The 21,954-nt window shown below is 44.7% G+C and overlaps 1 protein-coding gene across 2 annotated transcripts in view; it reads left to right on the top strand.

The window, feature by feature from the left end:
• Positions 1-21,954, top strand: part of LOC106591860 (dedicator of cytokinesis protein 1) — a 747,377-nt gene that overhangs the window by 472,632 nt on the left and 252,791 nt on the right. For both annotated transcript variants that reach the window (XM_045687698.2, XM_045687696.2), the window contains exons 32-35: positions 13,370-13,428; positions 17,339-17,487; positions 20,271-20,356; positions 21,780-21,936. In XM_045687698.2, coding sequence (XP_045543654.2) covers positions 13,370-13,428; positions 17,339-17,487; positions 20,271-20,356; positions 21,780-21,936 — 451 coding nt within the window. The remainder of the gene's footprint in view (positions 1-13,369; positions 13,429-17,338; positions 17,488-20,270; positions 20,357-21,779; positions 21,937-21,954) is intronic.

Below are 21,954 nucleotides of genomic sequence, written 5' to 3'. Positions count from 1 at the left end.
GAGGGGTTCAGTGTAACCGTAGTGACCGTGTTGAGGTGAGGAGGGGTTCAGTGTAACAGTAGTTACCGTGTTGAGGTGAGGAGGGGTTCAGTGTAACAGTAGTTACCGTGTTGAGGTGAGGATGGGTTCAGTGTAACAGTAGTTACCATGTTGAGGTGAGGAGGGGTTCAGTGTAACAGTAGTTACCGTGTTGAGGTGAGTAGGGGTTCAGTGTAACAGTAGTTACCGTGTTGAGGTGAGGAGGGGTTCAGTGTAACAGTAGTTACCGTGTTGAGGAGGGGTTCAGTGTAACAGTAGTTATTGTGTTGTGGTGAGGAGGGGTTCAGTGTAACAGTAGTTACCGTGTTGAGGAGGGGTTCAGTGTAACAGTAGTTACCGTGTTGAGGTGAGAAGGGGTTCAGTGTAACAGTAGTTACCGTGTTGAGGTGAGGAGGGGTTCAGTGTAACAGTAGTTACTGTGTTGAGGTGAGGAGGGGTTCAGTGTAACAGTAGTTACCATGTTGAGGTGAGGAGGGGTTCAGTGTAACAGTAGTTACCGTGTTGAGGTGAGGAGGGGTTCAGTGTAACAGTAGTTACCGTGTTGAGGAGAGGTTCAGTGTAACAGTAGTTACCATGTTGAGGTGAGGAGGGGTTCAGTGTAACAGTAGTTACCGTGTTGAGGTGAGGAGGGCTTCAGTGTAACAGTAGTTACCGTGTTGAGGTGAGGAGGGGTTCAGTGTAACAGTAGTTACTGTGTTGAGGTGAGGAGGGGTTCAGTGTAACAGTAGTTATTGTGTTGAGGTGAGGAGGGGTTCAGTGTAACAGTAGTTACCGTGTTGAGGAGGGGTTCAGTGTAACAGTAGTTATTGTGTTGAGGTGAGGAGGGGTTCAGTGTAACCGTAGTTACCGTGTTGAGGAGGGGTTCAGTGTAACAGTAGTTATCGTGTTGTGAGAAGGGGTTCAGTGTAACAGAAGTTACCGTGTTGATGAGGGGTTCAGTGTAACAGTAGTTACCGTGTTGAGGTGAGGAGGGGTTCAGTGTAACAGTAGTTACTGTGTTGAGGTGAGGAGGGGTTCAGTGTAACAGTAGTTACCGTGTTGAGGAGGGGTTCAGTGTAACAGTAGTTACCGTGTTGAGGTGAGGAGGGGTGCAGTGTAACAGTAGTTACCGTGTTGAGGTGACGAGGGGTTCAGTGTAACAGTAGTTACCGTGTTGAGGTGAGGAGGGGTTCAGTGTAATCGTAGTTACCGTGTTGAAGTGAGGAGGGGTTCAGTGTAACAGTAGTTACCGTGTTGAGGTGAGGAGGGGTTCAGTGTAACAGTAGTTACCGTGTTGAGGGGTTCAGTGTAACAGTAGTTACCGTGTTGAGGAGGGGTTCAGTGTAACAGTAGTTATTGTGTTGAGGTGAGGAGGGGTTCAGTGTAACAGTAGTTATTGTGTTGAGGAGGGGTTCAGTGTAACAGTAGTTATTGTGTTGAGGTGAGGAGGGGTTCAGTGTAACCGTAGTTACCGTGTTGAGGAGGGGTTCAGTGTAACAGTAGTTACCGTGTTGAGGTGAGAAGGGGTTCAGTGTAACAGTAGTTACTGTGTTGAGGTGAGGAGGGGTTCAGTGTAACAGTAGTTACCATGTTGAGGTGAGGAGGGGTTCAGTGTAACAGTAGTTACCGTGTTGAGGTGAGGAGGGGTTCAGTGTAACAGTAGTTACCGTGTTGATGAGGGGTTCAGTGTAACAGTAGTTACCGTGTTGAGGTGAGGAGGGGTTCAGTGTAACAGTAGTTACCGTGTTGATGAGGGGTTCAGTGTAACAGTAGTTACCGTGTTGAGGTGAGAAGGGGGTCAGTGAAACAGTAGTTACCGTGTTGAGGTGAGGAGGGGTTCAGTGTAACAGTAGTTACTGTGTTGAGGTGAGGAGTGGTTCAGTGTAACAGTAGTTACCATGTTGAGGTGAGGAGGGGTTCAGTGTAACAGTAGTTACCGTGTTGAGGTGAGGAGGGGTTCAGTGTAACAGTAGTTACCGTGTTGATGAGGGGTTCAGTGTAACAGTAGTTACCGTGTTGATGAGGGGTTCAGTGTAACAGTAGTTACCGTGTTGAGGTGAGGAGGGGTTCAGTGTAACAGTAGTTACCGTGTTGAGGAGGGGTTCAGTGTAACAGTAGTTACCGTGTTGAGGTGAGGAGGGGTTCAGTGTAACAGTAGTTACCGTGTTGATGAGGGGTTCAGTGTAACAGTAGTTACCGTGTTGAGGTGAGGAGTGGTTCAGTGTAACAGTAGTTACCGTGTTGAGGTGAGGAGGGGTTCAGTGTAACAGTAGTTACCGTGTTGAGGTGAGGAGGGGTTCAGTGTAACCGTAGTGACCGTGTTGAGGTGAGGAGGGGTTCAGTGTAACAGTAGTTACTGTGTTGAGGTGAGGAGGGGTTCAGTGTAACAGTAGTTACCGTGTTGAGGTGAGGAGGGGTTCAGTGTAACAGTAGTTACCATGTTGAGGTGAGGAGGGGTTCAGTGTAACAGTAGTTACCGTGTTGAGGTGAGTGGTTCAGTGTAACAGTAGTTACCGTGTTGAGGTGAGGAGGGGTTCAGTGTAACAGTAGTTACCGTGTTGAGGAGGGGTTCAGTGTAACAGTAGTTATTGTGTTGAGGTGAGGAGGGGTTCAGTGTAACAGTAGTTACCGTGTTGATGAGGGGTTCAGTGTAACAGTAGTTACCGTGTTGAGGTGAGGAGGGGTTCAGTGTAACAGTAGTTACCGTGTTGAGGTGAGGAGGGGTTCAGTGTAACAGTAGTTACCGTGTTGATGAGGGGTTCAGTGTAACAGTAGTTACCGTGTTGAGGTGAGGAGGGGTTCAGTGTAACAGTAGTTACCGTGTTGAGGTGAGGGGTTCAGTGTAACAGTAGTTACCGTGTTGATGAGGGGTTCAGTGTAACAGTAGTTACCGTGTTGATGAGGGGTTCAGTGTAACAGTAGTTACCGTGTTGAGGTGAGGAGGGGTTCAGTGTAACAGTAGTTACCGTGTTGAGGTGAGGAGGGGTTCAGTGTAACAGTAGTTACCGTGTTGAGGTGAGGAGGGGTTCAGTGTAACAGTAGTGACCGTGTTGAGGTGAGGAGGGGTTCAGTGTAACAGTAGTTACCGTGTTGAGGTGAGGAGGGGTTCAGTGTAACAGTAGTTACCGTGTTGAGGTGAGGAGGGGTTCAGTGTAACAGTAGTTACCGTGTTGAGGTGAGGAGGTGTTCAGTGTAACAGTAGTTACCATGTTGAGGTGAGGAGGGGTTCAGTGTAACAGTAGTTACCGTGTTGAGGTGAGTGGTTCAGTGTAACAGTAGTTACCGTGTTGAGGTGAGTAGGGGTTCAGTGTAACAGTAGTTACCGTGTTGAGGAGGGGTTCAGTGTAACAGTAGTTACCATGTTGAGGTGAGGAGGGGTTCAGTGTAACAGTAGTTACCGTGTTGAGGTGAGGAGGGGTTCAGTGTAACAGTAGTTACCGTGTTGAGGAGGGGTTCAGTGTAACAGTAGTTATTGTGTTGAGGTGAGGAGGGGTTCAGTGTAACCGTAGTTACCGTGTTGAGGAGGGGTTCAGTGTAACATTAGTTACCGTGTTGAGGTGAGAAGGGGTTCAGTGTAACAGTAGTTACCGTGTTGAGGTGAGGAGGGTTTCAGTGTAACAGTAGTTACCGTGTTGAGGTGAGTAGGGGTTCAGTGTAACAGTAGTTACCGTGTTGAGGGGTTCAGTGTAACAGTAGTTATTGTGTTGAGGTGAGGAGGGGTTCAGTGTAACAGTAGTTACCGTGTTGAGGAGGGGTTCAGTGTAACAGTAGTTATTGTGTTGAGGTGAGGAGGGGTTCAGTGTAACCGTAGTTACCGTGTTGAGGAGGGGTTCAGTGTAACAGTAGTTATTGTGTTGAGGTGAGGAGGGGTTCAGTGTAACCGTAGTTACCGTGTTGAGGAGGGGTTCAGTGTAACAGTAGTTATCGTGTTGTGAGAAGGGGTTCAGTGTAACAGAAGTTACCGTGTTGATGAGGGGTTCAGTGTAACAGTAGTTACCGTGTTGAGGTGAGGAGGGGTTCAGTGTAACAGTAGTTACCGTGTTGAGGTGAGGAGGGGTTCAGTGTAACAGTAGTTACCGTGTTGAGGTGAGGAGGGTTTCAGTGTAACAGTAGTTACCGTGTTGAGGTGAGGAGGGGTTCAGTGTAACAGTAGTTACCGTGTTGAGGTGAGGAGGGGTTCAGTGTAACAGTAGTTACTGTGTTGAGGTGAGGAGGGGTTCAGTGTAACAGTAGTTACCGTGTTGAGGAGGGGTTCAGTGTAACAGTAGTTACCGTGTTGAGGAGGGGTTCAGTGTAACAGTAGTTACCGTGTTGAGGTGAGGAGGGGTGCAGTGTAACAGTAGTTACCGTGTTGAGGTGATGAGGGGTTCAGTGTAACAGTAGTTACCGTGTTGAGGTGAGGAGGGGTTCAGTGTAATCGTAGTTACCGTGTTGAAGTGAGGAGGGGTTCAGTGTAACAGTAGTTACCGTGTTGAGGTGAGGAGGGGTTCAGTGTAACAGTAGTTACCGTGTTGAGGTGAGGAGGGGTTCAGTGTAACAGTAGTTATTGTGTTGAGGTGAGGAGGGGTTCAGTGTAACAGTAGTTACCGTGTTGAGGTGAGTGGTTCAGTGTAACAGTAGTTACCGTGTTGAGGTGAGGAGGGGTTCAGTGTAACAGTAGTTACCGTGTTGAGGAGGGGTTCAGTGTAACAGTAGTTATTGTGTTGAGGTGAGGAGGGGTTCAGTGTAACCGTAGTTACCGTGTTGAGGAGGGGTTCAGTGTAACAGTAGTTACCGTGTTGAGGTGAGAAGGGGTTCAGTGTAACAGTAGTTACCGTGTTGAGGTGAGGAGGGGTTCAGTGTAACAGTAGTTACCGTTTTGAGGTGAGGAGGAGTTCAGTGTAACAGTAGTTACCGTGTTGAGGAGATGAGGAGGGGTTCAGTGAGCCAGTCAGTCACAGTAAGGTAGTCAGTCACAGTAAGGCAGTCAATCACAGTAAGCCAGCCAGTCACAGTAAGCCAGCCAGTCACAGTAAGCCAGCCAGTCACAGTAAGCCAGCCAGTCACAGTAAGCCAGCCAGTCACAGTAAGCCAGCCAGTCACAGTAAGCCAGTCAGTCACAGTAAGTCAGTCAACTTGTCAGTCAGTAAGCCAATCAGTCGGTCACAGTCAATCAATCATTCAGTCAGTCAGTCACATTAAGCCAATTAGTGACAGTCAGTCCACCAGTCAGTCAGTTAATCAGCTTGTCAGTCAGCCAATCAGTCTGTCACTGTCAATCAGTCACAATTGGTCTCCATGTCTTCATGACTAGGGAGGACGCTATGTCTCAGGATTGTTCTACTGTCTCCATGTCTTCATGACTAGATAGGAGGCTATGTCTCAGGATTGTTCTACTGTCTCCATGTCTTCATGACTAGGGAGGAGGCTATGTCTCAGGATTGTTCTACTGTCTCCATGTCTTCATGACTAGGGAGGAGGCTATGTCTCAGGATTGGTCTACTGTCTCCATGTCTTCATGACTAGAGAGGAGGCTATGTCTCAGGATTGTTCTACTGTCTCCATGTCTTCATGACTAGGGAGGAGACTATGTCTCAGGATTGTTCTACTGTCTCCATGTCTTCATGAGTAGGGAGGAGGCTATGTCTCAGGATTGTTCTACTGTCTCCATGTCTTCATGACTAGGGAGGAGGCTATGTCTCAGGATTGGTCTACGGTCTCCATGTCTTCATGACTTCGGTTGCCAAATGCCTGTAACTTTCCCCAAATTCCCTGCTTTCCCAGAAATCCTGTTTAAAGATTCCTTGAATTAAGAGGGAATAAGCAGGAAATCCATGAATCACCCAATCAGTTACCAGAATTCTGAATCGCTATTCATGACCGCAGTGACCAGACAGGTGAAGGAAATAATGAGTGGTAGACTGCTTTAAAGTTGGCCACCATTTTGTTGTTGTAGTAAAAGTGATTTCAGACCTGTCCTGAGTGAACTGAATCGCTGTGTCTGTTAAAGTCAATCAGGAATCTTGTTTCCTGTTCATTACAGACAAAAACCAGACTTGGCAATGACAATGTGAGTGAATGCAATTACTGTCTCTCTCACTTCTTGTTCTCTTTTTCCTCAGTCACCCTCTGTCCTACTCAGTCCTTCTCTCCTCGCCTTCACTCAGTCACTCTCCCCCTGTGTCCTCTCGTTTCCTCCCTGGTCCTCCTTTCTCTGAGTTACAGTCAGTTACTGTCAGTGTCACTCCTCCTCTTCCTCCTCCTCCTCCTCCTCCTCCATAAAGGATTGTTTTATACTAAAACCTACTGTATCGTAATCCACACAACACAGGCATTGCTTTGAGTAATTGAAATAAATCCTGAAGTCTAATCACCAAAATGTTTTTTTTTTGTAAACCCTTTCTTTGTTAATATAGAACAGGGCTATTCAACTCTGACCCTACGACGTCTGGAGCCTGCTGGTGTTCTGTTCTACCTGATCATTAATATCACCCACCTGGTGTCCCAGGTCTAAATCAGCCCCTGGTCATTAATATCACCCACCTGGTGTCCCAGGTGTAAATCAGTCCCTGGTCATTTATATCACCCACCTGGTGTCCCAGGTCTAAATCAGTCCCTGATCATTAATATCACCCACCTGGTGTCCCAGGTCTAAATCAGCGCCTGGTCATTAATATCACCCACCTGGTGTCCCAGGTCTAAATCAATTTCCGCGTCATTAATATCACCCACCTGGTGTCCCAGGTCTAAATCAGTCCCTGGTCATTAATATCACCCACCTGGTGTCCCAGGTCTAAATCAGTCCCTGATCATTAATATCACCCACCTGGTGTCCCAGGTCTAAATCAGTCCCTGGTCATTAATATCACCCACCTGGTGTCCCAGGTCTAAATCAGTCCCTGATTAGAGGGTGACAATGAAAACAGGCAGTGGAACTGTCTTGGAGGTCCAGAGTTGAGTTGGAGGGATATATAATAACCTTTCGGGGATATTTCCTGGTAATACACTTGTATATGAGTTTATGTGATCCTTTGGAGGATTGGAATATAGTACTGATCACCTAAATGTTTTATTCTCTGTCTTTGTTGATACAGAATAAGAAGTACTTCCTAGTAAAGCACTTGTATGCTTTGAGTTCTGATATGTTATGAGTTCCAATGTACAGTGCTTTCGGAAAGTGTTCAGACCCCGTTACTTTTTCCACATTTTGTTAGGTTACAGCCTTATTCTAAAATTGATTACATAACATTTTTTTCTCATAAAACTACACACAATAACCCATAACGACATAGCAAAAACAGGTTTTTAGAAAATGTATAAACAGAAATCACATTTACATAAGTATTTAGACCCTTTACTCTGTACTTTGTTGAAGCACCCTTGGCAGTAATTACAGCCTTGACGGTTCAAGTCCGGGCTCTGGCTGGGCACTCAAGGACATTCAGAGACTTGTCCCGAAGCAGCTCCTGCGTTGTCTTGGCTGTGTGCTTAGTTTCGTTTGTCCTGTTGGAAGGTGAACCTTCGCCCCAGTCTGAGGTCTTGAGCCATTCCGTAAAAATTGAGCTCTATAGGAGAAGTCCCTGCCTCCAGCTGTTTGCTTAGAAATTCTAGGGACAGTAAGGAGGCCTGCATCTTGTGACTGTAGCGTACGTGTAGGTATGTACGGCAGGACCAAATCGGAAAGGTAGTTAGGAGCAAGTCCATGTAATGCTTTGTAGGTTTGCAGTAAAACCTTGAAATCAGCCCTAGCCTTAACAGGAAGCCAGTGTAGAGGCTAGGTCTGGAGCAAGTTTTCATCAAGGATCTCTCTGTACTTTGCTCTGTTCATCTTTCCCTCAATCCTAACTAGTCCCCCAGTCCCTGCTGCTGAAAAACATCCCCACAGCATTATGCTGCCACCACCATGCTTCACCGTAGGGATGGTGCCAGGTTTCTTCCAGACGTGACTTGGCATTCAGGATGAAAGAGTTGAATCTTGGTTTCATCAGACCAGAGAATCTTATTTCTCATGGTCTGAGAATCTTTTGGTGTCTTTTGGCAAACTCTAAGCAGGCTGTCATGTACATGTCTGGCCACTCTATCATAAATGCCTGATTGGTGGAGTGCTGCATAGATGGCTGTCCTTCTGGAAGGTTCTCCCATCTCCACAGAGGAGCTCTGTCAGAGTGACCATTAGGTTCTTGGTCACCTCCCTGACCAAGGCCCTTCTCCCCCGATTGCTCAGTTTGGCCGGGCGGCCAACTCTAGGAAGAGTCTTGGTGATTCCAAAATTCTTCCATTTAAGAATGATGGAGGCCACTGTGTTTTTGGGGACCTTCAATGCTGCAGCCAGTTTTTGGTACCCTTCCCCAGATCTGTGCCTTGACACAATCATGTCTCAGAGCTCTACAGACAATTTGTTTGACCTCATGGCTTGGTTTTTGCTCTGACATGCACTGTCAACTGTGGGACCTTATATAGACAGGTGTGTGCCTTTCCAAATCATGTCCAATCAATTGATTTTACCACAGGTGGACTCCAATCAAGTTGTAGAAACATCTCAAGGATGATCAATGGAAACAGGATGCACCTGAGCTCAATTTAGAGTCTCATAGCAAAGGGTCTGAATACTTACGTACGTTTTTTCAGTTTTTTATTGTTAATACGTTTTCATCATCGATCATTGTCAATATGGGGTTGTCGTGTCTTTGGGGTACCATTAAACTGAAGACATGTTTATCAATTAACTCCCTGTAATTATTATCACGCGATTAAACTGATTAATCGTTTAATTGTAATTAACTAGGAGATCGGGGCACCAAGGAAAATATTCATATTACAAAGTTATAATTTTCCTAATATAACTTTCCTATATTATAACATTATATATTATATTCTATTATAGTATAGGCCGATTATCTTCTGGTTTAAATGGTGTATTTTACCTCGCGTCCAGTCTCATTCCAAACGTCGTAAATTGTTGTATCTGCACGAACCCAGTCTTTACTAAGAGTCATCCATACAACAATTGTCTTAAAATCATTTATTTACTAAACTAAGTAATTCACAGAAAGTATACAAACAGTAATTATCATCACAAAGAATTGGTAGAGTAATGTGCCCTAGTGGTCTAAACAGGCATGGCTGGTGTCTTGTAGAACAATGGGTCATAAAGGGCAGCTGAGAAGACCCTACAGAGTTCATTAATATTAACAATTGATATGCTAATCCTTTGCACATGAACGCTCACTCCTTCGAGAACAATTGCAATCAATATATATTTACGCTCAGTGTGTCGTCGGGATCCTTGTTGGAGCGTCGTTCTGTTGGAGAGTTATCTCTCTCTCTCTCGGTTAGAATGGGTCTTTCAAAGCGACATTCATTAATGTCGTCATAGAATGGATGTTTCGTTGGTCTTCGCGTTCAATGATATAATTTACTTAGCTGCAGACTAATAATTAATATCAAAGACTTGTTCTTATTCTGTCGGTATCGATAGTCTAAAAGTTAACCACATGGTATAGTTCACTTTCAGTATAGGAATTGGATGGTCAAACCTATTGGCCAACTTGCAATGGAGTGGAGGCCGGGTCTGAAGAAAGTAGATCAGGGTATAGTTTTATAGTGAACATGTCACATGACGCCTGGTCCTGTCTGTGTCCCTGGGGGCGTGCCGATGACTGAGTTAAGCTTGGTACAGAAATACAATTCTATCACATTGCAGTAGTCTAATCTAGAAGTAGCCGGAGAGTAGAGCGTTGCAGTAGTCTAATCTAGAAGTAGCCGGAGACTAGAGCGTTGCAGTAGTTTAATCTAGAAGTAGCCGGAGACTAGAGCGTTGCAGTTGTCTAATCTAGAAGTAGCCGGAGACTGGAGCGTTGCAGTAGTCTAATCTAGAAGTAGCCGGAGAGTAGAGCGTTGCAGTAGTCTAACATAGAAGTAGCCGGAGACTAGAGTATTGCAGTAGTCTAATCTAGAAGTAGCCGGAGACTAGAGCGTTGCAGTAGTCTAATCTAGAAGTAGCCGGAGGGTAGAGCATTGCAGTATTCTAATCTAGAAGTAGCCGTAGACTAGAGCGTTGCAGTAGTCTAATCTAGAAGTAGCCGGAGACTTGAGCGTTGCAGTAGTCTAATCTAGAAGTAGCCGGAGAGTAGAGCGTTGCAGTAGTCTAATGTAGAAGTAGCCGGAGAGTAGAGCGTTGCAGTAGTCTAATCTAGAATTAGCCGGAGACTAGAGCGTTGCATTAGTCTAATCTAGAAGTAGCCGGAGAGTAGAGCGTTGCAGTAGTCTAATCTAGAAGTAGCCGGAGAGTAGAGCGTTGCAGTAGTCTAACATAGAAGTAGCCGGAGAGTAGAGCGTTGCAGTAGTCTAATCTAGAAGTAGCCGGAGAGTAGAGCGTTGCAGTAGTCTAACATAGAAGTAGCCGGAGACTAGAGTATTGCAGTAGTCTAATCTATAAGTAGCCGGAAACTAGAGCGTTGCAGTAGTCTAATCTAGAAGTAGCCGGAGGGTAGAGCATTGCAGTATTCTAATCTAGAAGTAGCCGTAGACTAGAGCGTTGCAGTAGTCTAATCTAGAAGTAGCCGGAGACTTGAGCGTTGCAGTAGTCTAATCTAGAAGTAGCCGGAGAGTAGAGCGTTGCAGTAGTCTAATCTAGAAGTAGCCGGAGAGTAGATCGTTGCAGTAGTCTAATCTAGAAGTAGCCGGAGAGTAGAGCGTTGCAGTAGTCTAATCTAGAAGTAGCCGGAGAGTAGAGTGTTGCAGTAGTCTAATTTAGAAGTAGCCGGAGACTAGAGCGTTGCAGTAGTTTAATCTAGAAGTAGCCGGAGACTAGAGCGTTGCAGTAGTCTAATCTAGAAGTAGCCTGAGACTGGAGCGTTGCAGTAGTTTAATCTAGAAGTAGCCGGAGAGTAGAGCGTTGCAGTAGTCTAATCTAGAAGTAGCCGGAGACTGGAGCGTTGCAGTAGTCTAATCTAGAAGTAGCCGGAGAGTAGAGCGTTGCAGTAGTCTAATCTAGAAGTAGCCAGAGGCTAGAGCGTTGCAGTAGTCTAATCTAGAAGTAGCCGGAGAGTAGAGCGTTGCAGTAGTCTAACATAGAAGTAGCCGGAGACTAGAGTTTTGCAGTAGTCTAATCTAGAAGTAGCCGGAGAGTAGAGCGTTGCAGTAGTCTAATGTAGAAGTAGCCGGAGAGTAGAGCGTTGCAGTAGTCTAATCTAGAAGTAGCCGGAGAGTAGAGAGCGTTGCAGTAGTCTAATCTAGAAGTAGCCGGAGTCTAGAGCGTTGCAGTAGTCTAATCTAGAAGTAGCCGGAGAGTAGAGCGTTGCAGTAGTCTAATCTAGAAGTAGCCGGAGACTGGAGCTTTGCAGTAGTCTAATCTAGAAGTAGCCGGAGAGTAGAGCGTGGCAGTTGTCTAATCTAGAAGTGACAAAAGCATGGATTAGCTTTTCTGCATCCCATTTTTTTGGACAAAAAGTTTCAGATTTTTTGCAATGTTATGATGCTGCCCTTGAAATATTCTTCACATGTTGTATAGCATTATAAAGGCTTCATAAGCACTACATAAATTCTTCACAAATCATCTATAAGCGTGTCATACTGTATAAACGGTGTATAAACATACATAGTGTGTTATGTCATAATTGGCAATTCACTGGGAATGGTTATGTCACCCTTTATACACTGGAGCACTTATAAAGCTTGTATGTACTCTGTATAAAGCCTTTGTAAAGCTTGTATGTACTCTGTCTAAAGCCTTTGTAAATTGTACTTTGTTTAAAGTGGGAACCAGTTGTTTACCCTCCTACAGTACTTATTGTCAATAAACCATGTTGGACTGGTCACTAGTACAGGACAGTTAACCATGTTGGACTGGTCACTAACTAGTACAGGACAGTTAACCATGTTGGACTGGTCACTAACTAGTACAGGACAGTTAACCATGTTGGACTGGTCACTAGTACAGGACAGTTAACCATGTTGGACTGGTTACTAGTACAGGACAGTTAACCATGTTGGACTGGTTACTAGTACAGGACAGTTAACCATGTTGGACTGGTCACTAGTACAGGACAGTTAACCATGTTGGACTGGTCACTAACTAGTACAGGACAGTTAACCATGTTGGACTGGTCACTAACTAGTACAGGACAGTTAACCATGTTGGACTGGTCACTAACTAGTACAGGACAGTTAACCATGTTGGACTGGTCACTAACTAGTACAGGACAGTTAACCATGTTGGACTGGTCACTAAGTAGTACAGGACAGTTAACCATGTTGGACTGGTCACTAACTAGTACAGGACAGTTAACCATGTTGGACTGGTCACTAGTACAGGACAGTTAACCATGTTGGACTGGTCACTAACTAGTACAGGACAGTTAACCATGTTGGACTGGTCACTAGTACAGGACAGTTAACCATGTTGGACTGGTCACTAACTAGTACAGGACAGTTAACCATGTTGGACTGGTCACTAGTACAGGACAGTTAACCATGTTGGACTGGTCACTAACTAGTACAGGACAGTTAACCATGTTGGACTGGTCACTAGTACAGGACAGTTAACCATGTTGGACTGGTCACTAACTAGTACAGGACAGTTAACCATGTTGGACTGGTCACTAACTAGTACAGGACAGTTAACCATGTTGGACTGGTCACTAGTACAGGACAGTTAACCATGTTGGACTGGTCACTAACTAGTACAGGACAGTTAACCATGTTGGACTGGTCACTAACTAGTACAGGACAGTTAACCATGTTGGACTGGTCACTAGTACAGGACAGTTAACCATGTTGGACTGGTTACTAGTACAGGACAGTTAACCATGTTGGACTGGTTACTAGTACAGGACAGTTAACCATGTTGGACTGGTCACTAGTACAGGACAGTTAACCATGTTGGACTGGTCACTAACTAGTACAGGACAGTTAACCATGTTGGACTGGTCACTAACTAGTACAGGACAGTTAACCATGTTGGACTGGTCACTAACTAGTACAGGACAGTTAACCATGTTGGACTGGTCACTAAGTAGTACAGGACAGTTAACCATGTTGGACTGGTCACTAACTAGTACAGGACAGTTAACCATGTTGGACTGGTCACTAGTACAGGACAGTTAACCATGTTGGACTGGTCACTAACTAGTACAGGACAGTTAACCATGTTGGACTGGTCACTAGTACAGGACAGTTAACCATGTTGGACTGGTCACTAACTAGTACAGGACAGTTAACCATGTTGGACTGGTCACTAGTACAGGACAGTTAACCATGTTGGACTGGTCACTAACTAGTACAGGACAGTTAACCATGTTGGACTGGTCACTAGTACAGGACAGTGGTTGGCATCAGTGTATATAAATGCATGTGTGTTTGTGTGTTTCAGGTACCAGGACATGAGAAGACAGATTGGCTTTGAGATCAGAGACATGTGGTATAATTTAGGTATGAATCATCTATTTCATATTCTTCATATGCATTCAACTAACATATGGGACCGAGCGGCTCCATTCGGTCTTATGTAGCAACATTTCAGATGGTGTTTTTTAAAAGTAGAGACTCAGAGCTAGAAAATGTTATTTCATAACACTACTGTTGAGGAACAATTGGAAAGTAATTCTGCTTTGGAAGCAGAAAATGGTCTTGAATGTTTTGGTACTACTACTAGAGAGCTATTCTTTGTCTACAGAACATTCAGCATCGTCCACACCCTCTTAAGCTTTAGCCCCACCCATCTCTTTAAGGATTCACATGTGAGGCCATGTGCTAAACAGAGTGAGTACGGTAGTGTAGTAAACAACCAAAGATTTCAAGACTATAGACTGGTTTATTCTACATTTATCAACATGTCTGTAAACAGTTGTCGCAGTGACATCATGAACATTAAACTTGGATTTATCGTTATGAAAAAGTATAACAAAACCGACAGGCTGCATGACAGCAGCAGTTTGGTGGTCCAAAATAGCATAACTGGTATATTTTAATACCAATAAATCCATCCGTTTAAAACTTTATTTATTATATTTCAATCTAGAAAACCAGGCAACTAAAAGCAACTTTCTAAACCATTTCTGGTTTGGTTTCTAGTGCGCTAACTAGCTAGCTAATATTAAGTTAGCTGTATAAACGTTAAGTTAGCTGGCTAGCTAACATTAAGTTAGCTGTATAAACGTTGAGTTAGCTGGCTAGCCAGTTGAAATAATGACCTTATCATATAGCTGACAATGTCTTCATTTTAGATCATTTGTATTCATTATTACAGGAAAATAAACTCACATCACCCAAAATTTGAAATTGTGTTTTTTTTTTTTACATTTGATAAAAGTAGAGACTCAGAGCTACAAAATGGTATATCATAGACTTCATTTGAGGAACAATGGGAAAGTAATTTTCCTTTCAAAATTGATGAACTTGTAAACTCACTTTTTGAGAAAATCGCCTTCGAATGTTTTGGTATCTAGTGAAGCGCTCCTCTTTCTCTACACACATTCAGCCTCATTCACACCCTCTTAAGCTTTAGCCCCACCCATCTCGTTTCGATCTCGGAGTGCACACTCAACGGGTGTTGTACACACGTCACGTCACGTAACGTTAGCTAACGAGCCAGCCGGCTAAAGTTAGTTAAACAACAATGAACAGTGCCAACAATGCCACAATGCTGGGAGCTAACCAACCATATTTAATGTTAGCTAGCTAACATTAGGCTCTAACTAGAACAGCACACGGCTCTGGGATATGAATAATAACGTCAGCTAGGGAGCCAGCCAGCTAACATTAGCTAGCTAGCTAACAGTACACTTTAGCTTGAAATGAAACCACTTTCTGTCAACATTAGAAACGTGTAATATCTGAACATGTATCTAGCTAACGCTAGACTGTCTTACCTGTATACATCATCATGCATGATGGATGCGTCTCCCTGTCAGGAATGCCATACCACGGTTGTCCTTAGTTTGAAGATGTAATCCGGAGACAGGTGTTTTCTCCATCTCTTTAGCTATCATACTCTAATTCCACTGATTTCAAAACTTGATCCTCCAGAAAGTGGAGAGCAACTAACATATCACCGTTCAACTAACATAATAACCATTCAACTAACACATCACCATTCAACTAACATATCACTGTTCAACTAACATAATAACCGTTCAACTAACATATCAACATTCTCAGATCCTGAACATGCCATCATAATCTACCTATTCTAAGTTCCTCATTGAAACATGTTGCAAACCATATTTTCACAATGCAAATTGAATCCAATTCATTTTTTTTCATATACATTCAACATCACATGCCTTCATTCAAAGATCCTGCAAGTGGCATACAGTCACTATTAGAAGGTCATTGACACATGTTGAAGTGGGATTTCTCGTAAGTGTTATGTTTGTATCCAGGCCCATCTGGGAGTTTGTCTTGAGTGATTACCAGGTTGTTAGTGAAAACAGGAAGGACTAAGAATAGAGAATAGATGGTCGGATCATGGGTTACCAGGTTGTTAGTGAAAACAGGAAGGACTAAGAATAGAGAATAGATGGTCGGATCATGGGTTACCAGGTTGTTAGTGAAAACAGGAAGGACTAAGAATAGAGAATAGATGGTCGGATCATGGGTTACCAGGTTGTTAGTGAAAACAGGAAGGACTAAGAATAGAGAATAGATGGTCGGATCATGGGTAACCAGGTTGTTAGTGAAAACAGGAAGGACTAAGAATAGAGAATTGATGGTCGGATCATGGGTTAATTAGCTTCATGTTGTTGTTGTGGAAGCAGAACTACAGCAGAGAATTCACAAAGGAGACAAGGTGTTAATTTGAATAGGCCTGTTCTGTTCATTCAAATAGGTAATCTGTCTCTGCTTTTCTATTTCTCTCATGCTCTCTCTTGCTCTCTCTTTCTTAATTACAACTCTTACCATGATGTCGTATTGATTCCCACACCAGTGTTTTCATTAATTAACCAATTCTGGTTTTGGACCTGAGGCACTTCTCAGGAAAATCACCTCTCATCTTCTGAATGTCAGCAAAACGCTGATGAACACTGAAAAGAAACTGGAGGAACGTGGGAGCCAGATTAAAACCTGTGTACTTTGGACTCGGCAAATACATGTTTATGCCTTGGGGGGCCCCTCGATAGAAGTTTCCTCCAGTGGTTTACACCAAGACATTTTAACCTACTGTAGCATCTCCCCAGGAATCGTTTATCAATACTATTAGTTGATTTATTGAACTTTTTCTTCATTCATGTATTTCTGTATTATCTATGTATCTCGCCAGGAACTGCCAGTCCTTTAGTTATTGTCTTTAATTATTTCATCATCCGTGTATTAATGTGTCCCCAGGTCTTACAAACATCAATCTATTATCAATATTAGTTATATTCATGTAATGATTTCTTCATCCACACAGTCGTGTGTTTCTATTAGTCACAGGATCCACACAAGATCAATGAGCATATTGATCACCAATAATTATTAGTCCCTTGATTTATTTATCTCTTCAGTCATCTATCATAATAATAAAATATGCCGTTTAGCAGACTATTTTTGTCCAGTAGTGCGTGCCGTATATTTTGGTAACGGAGGGGGGGGATCCCACGGTCCTGGCGTTGTAAGTACCGCCGTACTCAACCAACTTGAGTTACAGAGGAACCACGCTTTGTATTCGGGCTTTATCTATCGCCTGTTCCCTTTAAATGTACTGTACTGTCATCTATTGACCGTTTGTTCATCAGTCAATTCATTATTTCCTCATCTATGTCTTCATATCTTATCCATCCATAGGTTCCCCACAGTAATTCTATAATAATATATGCCATTTAGCAGACTGTTTTATCCAAAGTGCAGAATTATTCTGTTAAATGTATGTATGTGGTCCCGTGTGGTTCAGTTGGTAGAGCATGGTGTTTGCAACGCCAGGGTTGTGGGTTCGATTCCCACGGGGGACCAGTACGGAGAAAAACATTTATGAAATGTAGGCATTCACTACTGTAAGTCGCTCTGGATAAGAGCATCTGCTAAATGACTAAAATGTAAATGTAAAAATGTATGGGTGGTCCTGGGAATTCAACCCATTATCATGGCCTTGAAGTGCCATGCTCTAGCCATTTGTGTTTTATTATTTAACCTTTATTTAACTAGGCAAGTCAGTTAAGAACAAATTCTTATTTACAATGACGGCCTACCGGGGAACAGTGGGTTAACTGCCTTGTTCAGGGGCAGAACGACAGATTTTTGTACCTTGTCAGCTCAGGGATTCGATCCAGCAACCTTTCGGTTGGCCCAACGCTCTAACCACTAGGCTACCTGCCGCCTCTGCAGGAGCTAAGATATTTGATGAAGTTTTATCTCTCCCCAGGTCCACACAAGATCAAGTTCATCCCAGAGATGGTGGGTCCCATCCTAGAGATGACTCTGGTCCCAGAGATAGAGCTGAGGAAAGCTACCATCCCCATCTTCTTCGACATGATGCAGTGTGAATTCCACTTCACATGCAGCTTCCAACGGGTCTGTATCAGTCAGTCAGCCAGTCTGTCGATCAATCAGCCGGTCAATCAGCCGGTCAATCAGCCGGTCAATCAGCCAGTCAATCAGCCGGTCAATCAGCCGGTCAATCAGTCAGCCAGTCAATCAATCAGTCAGTCAGTCAGTATATTAATCAATCAGTCAGATCTACCAATCAATCAGATGGATTGATAAATCATTAGTTTCAACAAGAAGGGTTTACAATAACCCCACGTTGACCCCAAAGAGCAAGCAGAAGCACAGCGTCAAGGACGAGTGGTAAAAACTCTAAAACCTTAGCCTCCCTGGAGACAAATGTAATGTGGGTAAATGTTTCCAGCTATGAATTGACTCATAATGTAGTTTTAATGTAGCGTTGTCAAGCCCATGTACTGCCCTTATTACGACCAGGTGACAGGAAGAGGACTTCATATTATGCCGTCTTCCAAATTTCACCCCCTCTTCACCTTAGTGATATCCCATTGGTCACATGTGGTGTTCCACCAATCAAATGTCTAAGTCTCTTGTCTGCTACAGAACAGTATGTCCATGTGTATATCCACAGGCTAGACTTCAGAAACATGTGTTTGTTCATGTAGCTTGTAGGTGACTGTTTGTTTCGTTGGTATTACGTTCCAAGTCTAACCCAGTCTCCTGCAGAATTATCTGTACTGTATCTGCTTTGACTTCCTCTTCCATTGATGCCATTTTGAAGTTGTACTGAAGCAGAGGCCTGTCCTGTGGCTGTCTCCCAAATCCTCCCAGTCAGTGTAGAAGTACAGGCTGTCTCCCAAATCCTCCCAGTCAGTGTAGAAGTACAGGCTGTCTCCCAAATCCTCCCAGTCAGTGTAGAAGTACAGGCTGTCTCCCAAATCCTCCCAGTCAGTGTAGAAGTACAGGCTGTCTCCCAAATCCTCCCAGTCAGTGTAGAAGTACAGGCTGTCTCCCAAATCCTCCCAGTCAGTGTAGAAGTACAGGCTGTCTCCCAAATCCTCCCAGTCAGTGTAGAAGTACAGGCTGTCTCCCAAATCCTCCCAGTCAGTGTAGAAGTACAGGCTGTCTCCCAAATCCTCCCAGTCAGTGTAGAAGTACAGGCTGTCTCCCAAATCCTCCCAGTCAGTGTAGAAGTACAGGCTGTCTCCCAAATCCTCCTAGCCAGTGTAGAAGTACATGTTGTCTCCACTGGCACACTATTCCCTTTATAGTGCACTACTTTTGACCAGGCCCTATAGGGAGTAGTGCACTACTTTTGACCAGGGCCTATAGGGAGTAGTGCACTACTTTTGATCAGGCCCTATAGGGAGTAGTGCACTACGTTTGACCAGGCTCTATAGGGAGTAGTGCACTACTTTAGACCAGGCCCTATAGGGAGTAGTGCACTATAAAGGGAATAGGGTGCCAGTTGGAACAGTCAGTCTGTTAGATTTGGGAGTGAAGGGGAGCCCTGGTAATAAAGTTAGTGTCAGGCAGTCAGGACGTGACTCTTTGGGAATGACTACATCCTCTTATATCCCCTCTACAGTGAAATAGGATCAATTTCACTTTTTTGCATCCCAAATGGCACCATATTCCCTATATAGTGCACTACATTAGATCAGGACCTCTAGGGTAGTAGTGCACTACTTCTGACCAGGCCCTATATGGAATAATAGTGTACTACTTTTGACCAGGACCTGTAGTGCACTATATAGGGAATAGGGAGCCATTTGGGACATATACAAATGGCTTTCTAGTCTGCAGTGTAAAACTTAGCAGAGAGAGAGAGAGTTGCCTCTCTTCCTCCAGAGCGAGCCGTCTCTCCTGACTGACACAGCAGCAGCAGCACATCAAGCAGGCAGTCCACGTTGGAGCAAACGAACCACTATAAATGGATGTGCCGGCTTACCTTCCTTCTGTCGTCTTTCTGGGAAGAAGAAGAAGAAGGAGAGAGAGAGGGAATAAGGGAACAAGAGGAGATGCTTTCTGCTGTTGGCATGCTCCCTGCTCAGCTGGGAAGATGGGAGGAAAAGAGAGAGAGGAAAAGAGAGAGAGGAAAAGAGAGAGAGAGGGAAGAAGGGAGTAAAAGAGCGAGAGGAAAAGAGAGAGAGAGGAAAAGAGAGAGGAAAAGAGAGAGAGGAAAAGAGAGCGTATTAGAGAATGTGTCTTCCTGTCATGGCCTTGCTCCTCTGGCTCCCTGCTCAGCCATAGCCAATCACAGGCAGATAAAGAGAAGTTAGTGAGAGTCATCAGACTGATAATTAAGTGATTTAATATGAGCTCACAGTCCACCAGGCTGAAAGAGAGGTGATTAAACCAAGAGGAGAGGTCCTCTCATCCAGGAAAGAGAGAAGAGACGGGGGGAGGAGAGAGATGGTGGGAAAGAGAGGTGATTAAACCAAGAGGAGAGGTCCTCTCAACCAGGAGAGAGAGAAGAGATGTGGGGGAGGAGAGAGATGGTGGGAAAGAGAGGGATAGACTGGGGGGAAAGAGAGGTGATTAAACCAAGAGGAGAGGTCCTCTCATCCAGGAGAGAGAGAAGAGACGGGGGAGGAGAGAGATGGTGGGAAAGAGAGGTGATTAAACCAAGAGGAGAGGTCCTCTCAACCAGGAGAGAGAGAAGAGATGGGGGGAGGAGAGAGATGGTGGGAAAGAGAGGGATAGACTGGGGGGAAAGAGAGAGAGAGGGAAAGAGGAGAGAGAGTGTTGGAAAGAGAGAGCGAGGGAGGCAGAAAGAGTGAGAGAGGATAGAGACTAATGAATAGAAAAATGAGCTGTGCTGATTATGAATGGCTGCTTTCTAATTGCAGTTTGAGAATGAGATCATCACCAAACTGGATCACGAGGTGGAGGGAGGCAGAGGAGACGAGCAGTACAAAGTCCTCTTCCACAAGATGTGAGTGATGCTGTCTGTCTGTCTGTCTGTCTGTCTGTCTGTCTGTCTGTCTGTCTGTCTGTCTGTCTGTCTGTCTGTCTGTCTGTCTGTCTGTCTGTCTGTCTGTCTGTCTGTCTGTCTGTCTGTCTGTCTGTCCTCTCTCCTCATCTCTCTCTCAATTTAATTTAATGGCTTTATTGACATGGGAAACATATGTTTAGGTTGCCAAAGCAAGTGAAATAGATAATAAACAAAAGGGAAATGAACAGGGGAAACATTAGTAAACATTACACTCACAAAAGTTTTAAAAGAATATAGACATTTTAAATGTTATATTATTGGCTATGTACAGTGTTGTAACAATGTGCCAGTATAGGTCAAATAAATAAAACAGATATATATAGGTTGTAATTACAATGATGTTTGTGCTACACTGGTTGCCCTTTTCTCATGGCAACGGGTCACAAACAGATATGGAAGTTTATTAATGATTGATTTGTTTTCAAATTCTTTGTGGCTCTGTGTGATCTGAGGGAAATATGTGTCTCTAATATGGTCATACATTGGGCAGGAGGTTAGGAAGTGCAGCTCAGCTTCCACCTCATTTTGTGGGCAGTGTGCACATAGCCTGTCTTCTCTTGAGAGCCAGGCTTCTCTTGTCTCTGACAGTAAATGAAGGTCAGTGTGACAGAGCCTGTCTTCTCTTGGGAGCCAGGTCTGCCTACGGTGGCCTTTCTCAATAGCAAGGTTTTGCTAACTGGGTCTGTACATAGTCAAAGCTTTCCTTAAGTTTGGGTCAGTCACATTGGTCAGGTATTCTGCCACTATTTACTCTCTGTTTAGGGCCAAATAACTTTATAGTTTGCTTAGTTTTTTTGTTAATTCTTTCCAATGTGTCAAGTAATTATCTTTTTGTAATTATCTTATCTTTCTCCCCTCTCTCTCCCCTCTCTCCCTCCCCCCCTCTCTCCCCCTCACCTCTCTCCCTCCCCCCCTCCCCCCCTCTCTCCCACTCACCTCTCTCCCCCTCACCTATCTCCCTCCCCCCCTCTCTCCCCCTCACCTCTCTCCCTCTCCCCTCTCCCTCCTTTCTCCCCTCTCCCCTCTCTCCCCCTCACCTCTCTCCCTCCCCCCCTCCCCCCCTTTCTCCCACTCACCTCTCTCCCCCTCACCTATCTCCCTCCCCCCCTCTCTCCCCCTCATCTCTCTTCCTCTCCCCTCTCCCTCCTTTCTCCCCTCTCCCTCACCTCTCTTCCTCACCTCTCTCCCTCACCTCTCTTCCTCACCTCTCTCCCTCTCCCCTTTCTCTCGCCCTCTCTCCCTCCCCTCTCTCCCTCTCCCCTCTCTCCCTCCCCTCTCTCCCTCTCCCCTCTCTCCCTCACCTCTCTCCCCTCTCTCTCCCTCCTCTCTCTCTCCCCTCTCTCTCCCTCACCTCTCTCCCCAGTCTGTTGGAACACTGCAGGAAACACAAGTACCTGTCTAAGAGTGGGGAGAACTTTGTAAGCCTGGTGGTTCGTCTGTTGGAGAGACTCCTGGACTACAGGACTATCATGCACGATGAGAACAAGGAGAACCGAATGAGCTGCACTGTCAACGTGCTGGTAGGAGAGACACACACT

Source organism: Salmo salar, chromosome 01 (genome assembly GCF_965601325.2).
Source record: "Salmo salar chromosome 01, fSalSal1, whole genome shotgun sequence".
Taxonomy (NCBI): Eukaryota; Metazoa; Chordata; class Actinopteri; order Salmoniformes; family Salmonidae; genus Salmo; species Salmo salar.
The sequence above is the reverse complement of the archived record's forward strand: the minus strand, read 5'-3'. Positions and strand labels throughout refer to the sequence as shown.